General features: G+C 38.8%; 2 protein-coding genes across 2 annotated transcripts; both read right to left on the bottom strand.

Moving 5' to 3' along the window:
• Nucleotides 1-5,579: 5,579 nt before the first annotated feature.
• il10 (interleukin 10) lies at nt 5,580-7,519 on the bottom strand. The gene is made up of 5 exons (XM_010787877.1): nt 7,282-7,519; nt 7,101-7,160; nt 6,769-6,933; nt 5,976-6,038; nt 5,580-5,865 (listed from the first exon to the last, which is right to left on the bottom strand). Exons 1-5 carry the CDS (start codon nt 7,444-7,446, stop codon nt 5,755-5,757), a joined length of 564 nt encoding a protein of 187 aa, XP_010786179.1. The 5' UTR covers nt 7,447-7,519; the 3' UTR covers nt 5,580-5,754.
• Nucleotides 7,520-12,491: 4,972 nt separating this feature from the next.
• On the bottom strand, nt 12,492-14,047 carry il19l (interleukin 19 like). The gene is made up of 5 exons (XM_010787876.1): nt 13,892-14,047; nt 13,637-13,699; nt 13,341-13,493; nt 13,187-13,249; nt 12,492-12,726 (listed from the first exon to the last, which is right to left on the bottom strand). Exons 1-5 carry the CDS (start codon nt 14,045-14,047, stop codon nt 12,634-12,636), a joined length of 528 nt encoding a protein of 175 aa, XP_010786178.1. The 3' UTR covers nt 12,492-12,633.
• Between the last annotated feature and the right edge of the window lie 511 nt (nt 14,048-14,558).

The raw sequence follows: 14,558 nt of genomic DNA, 5'->3' as shown, positions 1-14,558 counted from the left end.
TATCAGGTTAATATTATGCAGATATGTCGGTCAGCTTGAAGTACTGCTTGGACCTTTTCCTTAGTGTGGATTTCTGTTAGCAGAAGTGTTGGAGAGAGAAACAATAAGGAGCGTTTGTGTGTGTTTATGTAAGTAGTAGCGATTCTTCTAGGGAATAATACATGGTTCAGACAGACTGGGAAAGGTCTTTAAGAAATCACTTTTTACTTTTGCCAGCTTAACTTTCAGGAGGCTCAATGACGAAGTCTGGTCAAACCTTCCTGGGAGATTGAAAGGAAGTAGAACGTACTTAGGAGCTGCTTCTCGTCCCAGGGCAGAATCTCTAACAATACCACCAGCAAGCTGTCGTCACACTCGAGTGTGATGGTTGGTTTCTCTTCAATGTTCTTGTTAACGCAACAGGAAGCTTCCAGCTCACTTTGGGATCATGGGAAATGATTGTGTTAATGTTGTCAGTTTAGTCCACTTCACTTAGTTAAATCACATCCACATTACCTGTCACATCGCACATACAAATCTCTCACTGTAAAAATGTTCATTGAATGTTTGTGACAATGTTTTGTTTTTCTTTTCATCCCAAACACCTGTTTTGTAGTGGAAGCACAGAAATGTTTGTCGTTTTTTTTCTTTTCTTGTCATCAAGTCTGTCCGGCTCCACCTGCTATACTTTTGTCTGCTTCAGCTTTGGATTAAAAAAACACATAAAACACAAAACTGCAGCGTCATCTCATTTTATTGCATTTTGAAATGCTTTGTCTGTATGAAAAAGGTATTCTTAAGGACATTCTTAAAAAAGGAAAACAATCGAAAGCCTCGAAAGCACATTGTACCGTAGTACGTAAAAAAATGATGGATGACCATACATTTGGAAAATGAACCCATAAAAACCCAAGGTGACATGAGTTCAAGTTACTTATACAGCGTTAGCCTTTATTTTATGACTTGTGTCTAAGTGTACTTCGTGTACACGCAGTCGTACACTCTGTCCACCATCGGGCAGAAGCGCTTGGTGTGGGCTTTGGCCCCCGTGGCTCCGCACAGGGGACACACGTACTGCCGCAGGTAGGGACACATAACATCTCCGACCTGGTTCTTCAGCCAGTGGGATTTGCACACCAACTTGGACTCGCCGTTGTGCACGCAGAAACTGCAAGACATGCGCGCAGGTGACAATGGTGAAGTCTGGGTTTTCAAATGAGATACAGGTGGTGGACGAGACGCAGAGCCAAACGGCGAGAAGTCTGCTCCAATTGCACGATGGGAGTCTGTGGAGTACCACAACCCATCAGGTGGTGGACGAGACGCAGAGCCTAACAGCGAGAAGTCTGCCCCAATGTCGCCACGTTGTGCCGGGTGCGGAGCTTCGGGGGCCGGCAAGTAGGACCCAGCTGCCGTGTGCAGGATTATATCTCTGACAGTGTCCACTAGTCTTATGTTGTCATTCCAGTGCTGGAAACGGTCGCTGCCAGACTCAAAGTGGCCCATTCTAGCGTTATTTCGGAAAAAACTTTGTGTCTTGTGTGTGGCACAGCGCTCAAAGAGGGACGAAATTGCGTATACAACATGTGGTTATCAGAGACGCACAACCCCACTCGTGCCACTGCCAGGAGCCAATCAGTGGAGCTCATGGACAGCCTAAGTGACACAAACTGAACAGTCTGGTGGGTCATGGGCCAGGTCATGTGATTTTGTGTTCCCATAACCACATGTCCAATATTTCCATGTGCCAGGCTAACACATGTGACAGAACTAGCTATATTTCAAAAGCTTGTTTTACGTTGCTAAAGGTAAGATTCAAGCCATTTAAGAATTATAATGCTTACATATGTTCTCTATTACATTTAACTTGTGACATTTCTTGATCAAATTCACATAAAATAAATAAGATCTCTGACACTAGGGCGGGAGGTTCGGTTAGAAATGTGGTCTATTTAGTCTAAATAATGTTATGCATAATTGTTCCCGAAAGTAGAAAGCAGAAACACCTCTAGTATAATTTTAAGAATTGTTGTTATATTTGTCTCCTTAATTGTTTTCTTCCAAGAAGTCATAATCTCAACAACTTGTTTTATAATAAATGTTTGATTCTCTACTATGCAAACACCTGCTAGAGATAGCCAACTTGTCTACTTGTGACATGTGTCTTGCCTGTCCTGAGTTATTGGTACAGTTGGTGAATTAATTGTAATTAATGAATCTACCAAGTTTAAATATTTTCTGCATCTTTGACCTTTGTCTCAACAATAAGATACATTTTCTTCTCAATCACATCTCCGGCTATGACTCAGGTTGACGGGTAGGCTTGGGATTTGTGGCCTTGACACGGAGTGCACAAACTCAACTCGTGCTAGCATGAGTGACTCCGGGAATATACACATTTGCGTAGCAAAACAGTCTGGTGGCATTGAGTCAACCCAGACATTTGCCAACACTGGGGTGTTTAGAGCAGCTTCTGTCTATTGCACAGGGTTATTTCTCCTCAGGTGCAAGGCAGCAGACGGCATGCCGCTTCCAGTTTTGACTGTGGCGAAACCTACAGTCATCTCTCGTGCTCTCAGGTAAGTAAGAAAGGGGGTAAAGGGGCTTCAGGGGAGTTCCTCATGAATGTAGGCCTCTGGAGGTTTTACCCTTTTAACCCACCTGCTACAAACTTCAGGACACATACCCACCCTGGAACATGGAGGAGGACATTTTATATAACTTAGTCAGTCTTTTATAGTGTGTATTTAAAATAAATACTATACAGTGGTACATCTCAGGAAAATAAAAAGGACATACTGTGTGTACTTTCTCAAGTAATCGGTAAACAGTTAAACTCCTTAACAGGATTTCTATCAAGGATAATCGGATACAATTTTACTATATTCAAAAATAAGAATATATTGTCATAGGTTGGAAACAAAAATGTGCCTATACGTACTTACTGTGTACATCTTTTTAAAGTTGTGGGGAATAGGATGGGTGGAGATTTCTCTGCCGAGGTAATGAGACACTTCTTTGAAGTGGCATGCTGATTCTCACACACAAACACATCCTCTTAGACAAGACGGAGTAGGTTGCCCTGCCCCAGACAACAAGTAGCCAAAGTGAGATGTCACTTACCTCTCAGCAAGAAATCTAGAGGTCAAAGAGGAGCTTTGAAAGATTTTCAGATATGATCAAATAAGAAAGCAGTTTCATCCGTTTTTACATGTTCAACAGCAGTTTTCACATGTGCTGGGAATGAGATTGTTTTACTGTCAAGAGAAGCTCTGTGGTTACTGAGGTTGCTTTGATTTATTCCAGTAGTCTTTTGCTGATACTTTTAAAAACCCGTTTTAGGAGAAAAATGCAATGTTTTCTAAGAAAGGTTTCATTGAGAAGTTAGGCTTACTAACTCACAGTAGTGGCGTAGAGGCTTTCCACTGGCACCTATATCATATCTGCCAATTTGAAAACATAACCTATAATGGTCCCTCCTTTTTCAGTTAAAAAAACAGGAAAGACGAAAAGGAAGAGCAGTCATGAAGTTCATATGGGTGTGCAGGAAATGAAACATCTTGCACCATTACCAATCATCAGGGCATGATCGACACAATGCACTCATTTTCTATTATTATAGATTAATTTTAAACACTAAGAGACTGGAGTCGGAATAGAAACAGTGTGTCACTTTGCTCTTAAGCAGCGTCAGCAGAATATATGCTATCTTTAAAGTCTCTGTTTTTGGAAATAACATCTTGACTCATTCGTTGTGATCACAAAAATCACCTAAACACTGAATTTAAATAATGAATCAGAACGGATGTCTCTAATAATATTCACAATTGTATCACTGCTTTTCTTTTCATAAGATCTCGCTTTTATTTCACCTTTTTCTCAAATACACTTCTCTAAATGTGGCCACAACTGTTGAAAATAAACAACAGTTTGATGTCATCCCATGTAGTGGGATGACATCAAACTGTTTAAAGATAAATGTCAACATCATCATACTAAGGGACTGTATGAAAATGATTGGAGGGAATCAGAGTAGAGAGTTGAACTGCCACTATGCACTTGGACAGGCTCTATGATTTCTGTACTAACATCTTTCAAATATCTGATTGAAGGAGGTTCTTACCAGCAGATCTTTGCTTTGTTTTGTCTGGTTCCAAATAAATCCTGACCCTTTGACAGTCACAGTCAACGGGTAAAATTGGAGGTCAAGTGTATGTGGGCTTGTGTGTGAATGCAGCAAACTAGCGATTGTGTCTTTATTTTGTTTACCCCAAGTATGCTATTTTGAGATATTAAGTATTGAAAGGTATTGAGTCGAGGGAGGCACAAAGACAATATTATGAATAGAGGGGAGAGCTTTGCTTTTTAAAAAACATTAATACGAAGATTTTGTTCCTACTTCCATGTAATTAAAGTCCTTGACAGTGCTTTGCTGAGCATTTAGTTTGTTAAAGTAGGCCTAACAGTAACTGAGTAGACTTTGAACCCTAGACTTTCATGTTGTGCTGTTATCTTGACGTTTGACAGAAAAGTAGGATGCCATTGTAGATTCATATTTTAGATAATAAAAGTAACAATTTTGTCTTTTATTCATGCACATTCCAAACAGTGATTCAGCTTTTTGTATCAAAACCCTTTAATTGTTTCTCTCCTTGCCTTGAAACCGTTGCTCTCTGTTAAGACACATCCAGTCATAACATACCTGATCTTAACCAGCACATTAAAAGCCTTAAAGAAACGGATATTAACACTGGTAAAATTAAAACAGTCATGCCCTATCGGACAGTTGTTATGAATGATAGCTTTGCATGCATAAGTACTGTCATTGATAGAATGATACTATTTAGATCATTCCACGTTGACTAAGCCACTGGCTGATAACATGTCTTAGAGTAGTTTCAGTTTAGAGGCCTGAGTCAAGTCAGGAGTCTTGTGATTTTGAGATTAGAGTATCACGTACATACATTAAAATGTTATTAAGGCTGGTTTTATTTATGGCACACAGAAAGCATGTTATCGCTCAGGCTGAATGCGCTGTGGTACAGCAGATGAAACCCTAAAAATACCCCCTCTGGCTCTGTCCCAGTGAAGAAGCTGACATATAAAAGCTAAACACTGTTAATGCAGGGCTGCTCTTTTTAACCCTGTGTTACTTCTGTTTTAGACTAAGTGTGAGTGAGTGAGATTGCTTTTGCATACTTGTGTATGTGAGTGTGCACCGGTGCATATACTATGAGGGTGAGGCTTGAGAGTAAGGCCGGCTAGTTACAGTTACGGTAAGTAAAGACACAGCAGGGCTGCTGCTGGTAAGTGACGTATATGGGTCACGTTTGAGGTTAGTGCATCAGCCTGTTGAGTTTACATATTTTAGTGGTTCCCCACATATAGACGGCAGAACAGCAGGATGTGATGTTTTCAGTGCTCTGCTATTTACCCAGTCCTCATAAATGGCACATTAGCAGCTGAATTATCTTTTAAAGAAAGAATCAAAAGAGTAATACATTGTCAACAAGTCATTTATTCTACAGCAATGCAAAACAATCTCAGTCATAATAAATACAAAAATAAATATACAGTTTATAACATTATTGTTCGTAACTTCATATAATGTATGACGCAATATGGTCTTAAAACAGAAACTTGTCCTCAGGACAAAAGAAGAAGTCTAAAAAAAGAAAAGAAAATCTGCATCTCTGTAAATACAATATTACATTCAATAAATGGGCAAGGGTCAATGGCTGTCAAGCTCACAGTAAGTTTAGGGTCAGCAGTTCTTCAAACAGTGGCTACTCCATTTCTGTGCCGTTTAGAAGCCAGATAGGACTCAATGTAGTTGAACAGTATATCCAGCTCCCCCATGGCTTTATAAGGACCTTTACTATTCATCTGCAAACAAACACATGGCTCTGTTGGTTAAAATGAAAGGCACACAAACAGGAACTTTGTCTTTTTAAGAAATGTGTTTTCAAAATTCAACCTGATAAGTGAACACTCACCTGTGTGTAAGTAGAGTTTAGGTTTTTGATGTCAAACTGTTTCTTGCAGGCAAAGTAATTTCTCTGGAAGAGGAAAAATAATCGACTTTCATTAGACGCTCATGTCCAGAATACATCCCCCCTCCCTCCAACAGACGCACAGAATATAACACTTTCGTCAGGATGATGCCTTCAATTCTCTTCCCTTTTTCAAGAATGTGAGGATGCACAGCTTTGCACGATGCTGCAGTTGAGGAATGACTGACTAATACTATATTATGATCTGTCCTTTGCCATTCTTCCTCTTTCTTTCATTTTCAGCCATTTGCCTTGTGTCAAAAAACACTGGGAATATTTCTGGAGCTTTTTGGATTTAGTCCAGACCAGGAAGATGGTTTAGATTGTTTGGCTGTTGACATGGACTACATTTTGAACTAGTTGAGTGACAGCTAATCACGTGTATTCCGGAATACATTACAGCTTGGTTGCTTTTGTAATGGAAACAGAAACTTGGACTTGCACTTTAAGAGCAACAATGGCCATAATGGCCCACGTGTGCATATGTAACTCTTGAGTAGCCACAGTGCAATAATTGAAATGCATTTTTCCATTTTATAAAATAATTTAAGGTTAGAGTTATAATGTTAGGTCTTCATACTTAAACTCAAACCTGTTTCTTACTAAGCATTTGAAACAGTCGTCTCCGCATGGCGAACTAAATACTTTAACTAAGATAAAAGGCGTCCTATGCCCGCACTCGGTGCATATAACACCTTGTCATGTAGGAGGAATAACACGCGAGTCAGGTACTCACACATGTGATGATATCTCTCTTGAGCTGGTCGAAGATGAGCTGGATGGACTCAATGGGAGGCTTTAAGTCCTTGATGTCATCGGTCACTCCCGCCATTGCCGTTGGCAGCACCGTGCTCAGGTAAAAGTCCAGGATGCTGTTCATGGCGTGGCAGGCAAATGGGCTCTGTAGGAGGGAGGAAAAGCCCTCGTTAAGTTATGCCGCTTAACTCTTTACTGGCGTGCACGTGTCTTGCCTTGAAATGGTAAGCTCTGGTTTATTTTATGATAGCTTTTCATTGAGAAGCAGCGGCTCTTTACCATATTAAATGCTGAGTTAATGCTGAAACTTACTTTGAAAGAGTCCTCGACGCTCTGGTCTAGCAGCGCTGTGTCCAAGTCATCGTTTGCTTCCTGTAAACAGAACAAGGTTGCGTTCAGTGACAGAGGAGAGAGAGTGCTGCATCACCTGCAGACCGTCAGCACTAAATGCTGCTCTCACTAATGTCAGAGTAAATGTTGAGCTGCTACTCACATAGAAGTCTCTGATCAGGGAGTAGTCCTCTCTGAGCTTCTTTAGCCGGACTGGAAATCCCTCCACGAAATGACAGCACTGGTTGTTACAAATGGGACTGCAGCAGACAGTGTTGAGGAGGGACCAGAGGAGCAGGAGGGACAGCAGGAGAGACTGAGGAGCCATGGTGAGGATCAGGCTGCTGGGGCTTCTGGAGGCAGAGATGATGGAGTGAAGATGCTGCTGGATCAAGCTTCCTCACTTATGTGAGGCAAAATCTTTTGAAGAGCTCTGAAGAGAAAGGTGCACATATTTGGGCTCATCTCTTGTTTGAATTTATAGCCAAAATGGGAGGGGAGGAGACTGACTGGAAGAGAAATGGCTAAACGTGCATGAAGGGAAATTTTCTAAGAATCCATTTCAGTCTCACATAGGAAGGACAAAGGAAAACAATCTGACAAAGCATTTTGAGAATTTTGATATCACATATTTTTGCTTTCCTTATCCATTTTATATTTTTAAATATTATTTTAGTTTACACAACTGTATTATTATTATTATTATTATTATTATTATATTATTCAATTTACTCTAATTAGTTTCATCATCAGTGTATATAGTATACAGTATATATATACATATATCAATATAGATACTTAGGTGCCAGCAAATCTGGTCAAAATGGCATCAGATTATCATATACTATTTCATGTATTCACAATAACGTATCCCCCCACAAATAGAAATGATATTAGTTTGTGGTTTAAGTTGATGACGCGGTGGATTCCCTCTGTTCGTCAGATGAGCCATATATGATCTACAGGAGTGAGGTCATGTGACGTCACTCGTTGTAGTTTTTTTCCTGAAGTCATGTAATTATGTCCCTTAGGTGAGGTTTACATATATGTATATATAACTATAGAATATAAACTAAATAGAGAAGTCATTTTGGAACACTTAGAGGTGTTTCCCTTTACTTTAGTACTTTTTCTGTTGTACGGAATTCCCATTTATCCATAACTACCCTTCCGCTGTCTGTCCACTTTGCATTTTATCTGATTCTATCTCTGTTGGGCAACATTGGGATTTTGCAAAGCAATGAGACACAATTATCGATGATTTGTCACTGTTCAAGTTAAAGTCATTTACCGGGTAATGTTGTTCTTTGAATAGAGTTAATAATTAGTCATAAAGATCACACTGTGCTTCATCACATTTGATCATTCTCTTCTTTTAGTTGAAAAGTCTCAAACCATTATACGAGTTTAAGTCCCTGAAAGGCCTAAATAAAATAACTTATGAATGAAAAACAGTAAAATTGTCTTGTCATCATGAAACCAGAATTCAACCTCATCCTCCTAAAGTCCTGTACAACATCACTCCTCCGCCATCTTTGCCCAAATCATGTTTCTTTGTGCGGCTGCTGGATATGCAATATCGAGAATTGTTATCAAACAGTATTGAAGGTTATCTTTAAACGTCTATGATCGTTTCAGGTGCACACATTTCTTCCATCGCTTAGAATATACTGACAAATCACCCAACACTCATTTTAGATTTAGAGGGAGGGTTTGATAATAATGTCACAATGAAAAACAATTAATTTGATTATTAAAGACAAAAAGCTACATATTTACCGTAAAAATACATTGGCAGTCAATAATTAGGTGTTTTTACAGAAATGAATAATAAATATATTGGAAAAATGTATATGTTTTACTTAATTCAGCCAGGTAAAGTCTCATTAAGACTAAATTACTTTTTAATGGATGGCAGCATTAAACCAAAAGTGACTACGAAACATAAAAAGGCTAAGACTTTTGTGACGAAGATGTATACAATCTGAAAAGAAACAGAGATGGGGAAGGTTTTGGATTTAAAGGAGAACAAGGTCAGGAAACAATTGTCCAATAATTTTCAGATAACACCATTAATTGCAAAATCCAAGTAACATCCGAAAAAAAAAAATTGCGAAAATATGCAGAAAATGTGGTTATTGTACTTGCAAATACAATTACAGAGGCCCAACACAAAAATGCTAGCTTGTGTATCGCTAGATTTATTTAAATTACACGATATTCTGTAAATTGCTCAAAATTGCTCAAAATGTACACCTTATATATTTAAATACATATATAACAAAACTAATAAATGGACATATTTAACATATAAAAGTCAAGTTGTGTAATTATCATGAGTCAGCGGACAGTCAGTTACCTTTATGGGAAACCCCTCTTGCTTTTGCACTGACTCTGTCCTTCTCTGTGTGTGTTTGTGTGTTTGTGTGTGTGTGTGTGTGTGTGTGTGTGTGTGTGTGTGTGTGTGTGTGTGTGTGTGTGTGTGTGTGTGTGTGTGTGTGTGTGTGTTTCTTGTGTGTGTGTGTGTGTGTGTGTGTGTGTGTGTGTGTGTGTGTGTGTGTGTGTGTGTGTGTGTGTGTGTGTGTGTGTGTGTGTGTGTGTGTGTGTGTGTACTCTGCATATTGCCATGTGATTTCATGACTTCTGTTGGTTAGTAGTTGAGATGCTTCTGCCCAGTCTTCAGTTGTGACATGATGTGCGTGTGAGAGCTAGTCTGCGATAAGGTCAAACATATTTTTTTGCATAACTCATGTACAGCTTTTAGTCTGCACACTTCTTCCCTGTACACAACTCATAATTAAACACAGCATGATGTGTCCAGAGAAACTACTGATAAACCGACGTCACGCTCAAACATTTTTCACAGAATTAGGGAGTCATGAAAGTGAAAATATTTCATGTTTATTTGTGCTGCAATGTTTAGAGTATTACCAATCATTGCCCGCAATGGGAGTCAATAAATAATAACCTGAAAGATGGATGAGTGGGTTTTACTGAATGGTGCAAAGAATAAGAATATATTATGAAATGTAAGTAGGTGTGTGTTTTATTTTAATTTGAATGTATGCTTTTCTAATGAGGCAATTATGCTGAAATTAATTGTACAATTTTAGGTAATCCTTAACAAAATGTATTGATCCACTGGAGGCTTCATGTCAGCCAGTAAATGATCAGTGTACACTCAAACCAGATATAAGAGTCAGCGATATTTGTTGCACTGCTGATTCTGATCAGTGGGGCAAAAGCTGAATCATTCAAACCTTATCTTACATAATTCACTCTTCCGATTGCTGAGTAACAGTCACAGGAACATCGTCTGGTGTGGTGACGATCTTGTCATGGCCCCTTACCTACTAGTTTCTGATGTTGCCACTAACCGGTGATCTGAGTCTGCAGTCAGCAATTACTGTTGCACATTACCTGAAACGTGCTGATATCATATCCAGTCAATTCAGCCCCTGATGGAACATGCATCACAGTGGAACGCCAGACTACATTGATTTGAAATAAATACATTTTGAAGAATTGTAGCCAATTGCATGACCCTCTTAGCTTTGAGTCTTTGAGTCTTTGCACAATACATGAGCTTCACGATGTAGCGTAGTTTTGTTTTCGTCACGTTTCTTTTATTTTACTGTGCATATTAGTTGCCTGCATAGTGTTGTATATGTGCATTTAGGGGAAATCTATAAGTTTTTACAAAATAGATTCACCACATTACTCTTTCACTTTCACTCTGGTCGACTCTGTATGTGTGTAGCATTCAACCCTCAGAAGTCTTTCTGTTTTTGTTTTTGTCAAGCAATGATTGTAATGCAAACATAAATAATAGTAGTAGTGTGCTAAAGGGTTTACAGTTATATAATAAGGCTACAAAAAAAAAATGACACTATGATACATGTGTCAACGTCAAAGACTCCAATCCAACTGCACAATTTCATATTTCTAAGTGGGTGTTGTATGACAGCTAATATGTGGGTGGGCCAGGTGCCAATTAAGAGGATTGTGTGCAATGGGAAGGAAGCTTGGAAATTCATCTATGTTTCTTGTGAGTGACCCCTCATGGATTTCCTATGAATTCTTTAGTCATTTTGACTTCCTTATTGCATCACCCTCAGGGTCAATGTGAGCTTCCGCCCTGTTGCGTATTATTTCAAAAGAGCTGAGCATGCAACATTAGGTGGATGTGTTGCTGTAACCTGAAAAATGAAAAAGCTCTGACCTGCTGAGCAAGCCTCTTTCTGGGAGGAGATGAAACTTCGAAATTCCCACAGTACCCGTTATTCAGCTTGACATGGATATTCTCAGTACATCAGATTTAATCGACCTAAACTCCAGATTTACCCGGTGATGGATTGGCTGCAGTGTGATGCTTCCAAAAGTACGACACCAAATTTTCCATACTGTAATTGTGCACAGTAGGGTGGAAATGCGTAAGCACATGCGTACATGGCTATTTGCATAATGTACCTGAAATGGTGTTAACCGCACTTATGTAAGCACTGCTCATTGTGACAGCTCACATTTTCCCATGGTGTTCAATCATGTAAGTGCTGAATTAGTGAAAGTAAAAAAATAACACTGCAATTTGAGTGATGATTCACAGTTTCATTGATCTTTGGTTGGATGTGAAGCAAGATAGTGGCTATTAAGAGGTCAGAAAGGGATATGTAATCATTGAGTTGAATCACCGTGCTTCTGCTGCTGATGCTGCAGCAGTGTTGCATCAACTCACCTGTAAAGGATAAAGTAATGTTCACTCTTACCACAAGAGGGAAGTAATGTGGAGCTGTCATTACTTGTGATTCGCTCTTTGTCGATCTACTGGAGGTATTTAAAGGTCCCCTATTATACTCTTTTTCATCAATATGTTATAGTTCTTAGTTATACACAAAACATGTATCTGAAGTGTTTGGCTCGAAATACTTCAGAAGTTTAAAAAAGTGCTCTTTTTTGTTGACTCACTAGCACCCTCTGCAGTCCACTTTAATGCTGTCTATATCTATCTATCCATCTATCTATCTATCTATCTATCTATCTATCTATCTATCTATCTATCTATCTATCTATCTATCTATCTATCTATCTATCCATATAGTAATGCAGAGCAGACATCTTGTCTTTGTCTTGAAAGAAAACGTAACTCAGTAGATAAGATTATATTTTTTTATTGAAGTCTTAATAAAACCAATGTTTAAATGAAAAAATAGCACATTATTTCTTAATCATGCATAATAACCTTGCAGCACAGTAGAAGCACACATACAATACCTTAACAGCTCTATATACAAAATAAATTTAAATTCACATACATTAATGTTCACGTTACATTAATGTAAAATATAAATATTGTATAAAAAACGGTCCACATCTCAGTGGCTGACATAGACTTTAAGTTAATTCAAGTACAACATAGAGAAATGTACAATGGCAAAAAAAGTGCATTTTGGTGTTAGCGTGGGGATTCATCAGCTCTCTGTGACGTCAGTGTGGATTTTGCTGAGCTTCTGTCTGATTATGCTCGTGTTTTCAGGACGAGTCCCTCCATCCACTCCAGCACAGTGTCCAGTTCTCCCACAGCCTTCTTCGCCGCCTGGCTTATTTCCAGCTGTTCAATGGAAAGAGAGAAAGCAGAGAGAGAACCGTGGATTTAGTGATAAGTATTAATGTATAGAATTTTAAATTGTGTTTGTATGGAGTTGGGTCTTTCATATTTTGTATTAACTCATTTAATTAATTAATCTGCAGTGATCATCTTAGCAAAATGAACCTTTCTTATTTTTCCACGCACGCATACCTATTGCTGTATACCATGACATGCTTCAAGGAAAATGCATATTAAGGTGGATACTGCTGTATATGTTTAGAAAAGGTTCTTATAAATCCTCGATATTGCATTAATTTTTTTCAAAAATGAAAAGATCTTGCCATAACATTTGAAACCTCTTGAGCTTAACTAAAAGTTATAGAATATTTGAGACCCAATCACAGCATTTAGGTCTAACTCTGCAGTCTACTGTTCAAATATTATAGTAATAGTGTCTTAATACTTTCAGTATATTACATACCTTGATAAACTCAGCATGCACAGTGTCAATTTTTCTCTGCGTGTCCTCGACACATTGGCAATGCTGCAAAAAACAAAGCATCATTGTTAGTCATTAAATTAATTCAATCCTTTTAATGTATTTCATCATTGAAGTTGTTGAAAAGCTAACGTACACATTTATGTATCTCTCTTCTGATGCTGACAAAGGAGTTGGCCAGAGCGCTGGTGTGGCGTTGCTGCTGGGGCTGAGAAGAGGCGTAGTTACTGAACACTCTCTCCACGTAGAAACGCAGCACGAGACGCAGCAAACAGCACTTCTGACCGTCCTGATAGAGACACATAAAGATCACAGCAGCTGTTAATACTCATATACTGTCTCTAAAGCCTTTATCAGTCTGTGGCTCAGGGCAGAGAAATACTTGTAAAACCGGAAATTAGGATAGAATGAACTGCATGGTTAAAGACCCACCTGAACTTGTTTCATCAACGATTTGCTCAGAAGTCTTACTCCGATCTCACTGTCTCCTTCTATCTGTAATGCAAATATCACAAAGAATAAGAGACAATCTCTCTCCACTTAAAGGTGTCATCAAAAATCAGGTGAGGTAAAGTGAAAGACTCTCTGCATTTCAAGCTGCATATATCAGCTGCATCTGTTCATTTATATTATTCATTTTGAGCTAGTGGTTTTAAGAGTGGGTGGGTGTGTGTGAATTAAACTCACCGCATTAGATCGGATGTCAGTGTAATGGGTTCGCAGCTCGGTTGTGTGAACACTGACAGAGCAGCTGTTCAGGTTGAGGGTCCGGCTCTCCACAGGTTCACCCAGACAGCTGAGCAGGAGGAGCAGGCAGAGAGAGCGGGCGAGCAGCATCTTCATCATTCTGATTGTCTGGAGGGGGAGCTAACAGAGACATTTTGTTCGTTAAAATCACCTCCAGGTAAATTACTGGTGGGGATCAAGTATAATTGATTATTCTGTTCAAAATGTTTACATCAGTAAAGTAATCAGCAAACAAATTCATCACAACTTCCGGTAACACTTTATATTAAGGTATTTTATTAGTCATTATAAAACACTTATTAATGCCTTATATCGTATAGTAATGAAACGTAAAATGGCATTTAACTGTCAAGGTATTTTGCTGGTGAGAGATTTGAGTTGCTCAAGCGTGTAGAAGCTAGTAAGCCTGCTATTTGATTTGTTTTAGATAGGCGCAACATGTTTCATATGCAGACCTTATTTTCCTGTTCCATGTTAAAATAAACCATTTTCAGTGGTACCGCTGAGAAAGAGTAATTTCTTTGGTCATGGAAAATTAGGTAAAGGTCCTGGAGAAGTCATTGAACAGTCATTGAAAATCATTGGTGAAAAAGTATAAGAACCCTGT

The sequence above is a fragment of the Notothenia coriiceps genome, unplaced genomic scaffold (genome assembly GCF_000735185.1).
Source record: "Notothenia coriiceps isolate Sejong01 unplaced genomic scaffold, NC01 NC01_scaffold00031461, whole genome shotgun sequence".
Classification (NCBI taxonomy): Eukaryota; Metazoa; Chordata; class Actinopteri; order Perciformes; family Nototheniidae; genus Notothenia; species Notothenia coriiceps.
This window is presented reverse-complemented; position numbering and strand designations above follow the sequence as displayed.

Excerpts from the sequence above, each read along its gene's own strand:
- il10 (XM_010787877.1), bottom strand. The coding sequence starts at position 7,446 with ATGGCTCCTCAGTCTCTCCTGCTGTCCCTCCTGCTCCTCTGGTCCCTC. Across the intron at positions 7,161-7,281 it reads CCCTGATCAGAGACTTCTAT|GAAGCAAACGATGACTTGGA; the intron begins GTGAGTAGCAGC and ends TTCTGTTTACAG. Across the intron at positions 5,866-5,975 it reads TAAACTCTACTTACACACAG|ATGAATAGTAAAGGTCCTTA; the intron begins GTGAGTGTTCAC and ends GTTTGTTTGCAG.
- il19l (XM_010787876.1), bottom strand. The coding sequence starts at position 14,047 with ATGAAGATGCTGCTCGCCCGCTCTCTCTGCCTGCTCCTCCTGCTCAGC. Across the intron at positions 13,700-13,891 it reads CTGACATCCGATCTAATGCG|ATAGAAGGAGACAGTGAGAT; the intron begins GTGAGTTTAATT and ends TTTGCATTACAG. Across the intron at positions 12,727-13,186 it reads TGCATGCTGAGTTTATCAAG|CTGGAAATAAGCCAGGCGGC; the intron begins GTATGTAATATA and ends TCCATTGAACAG.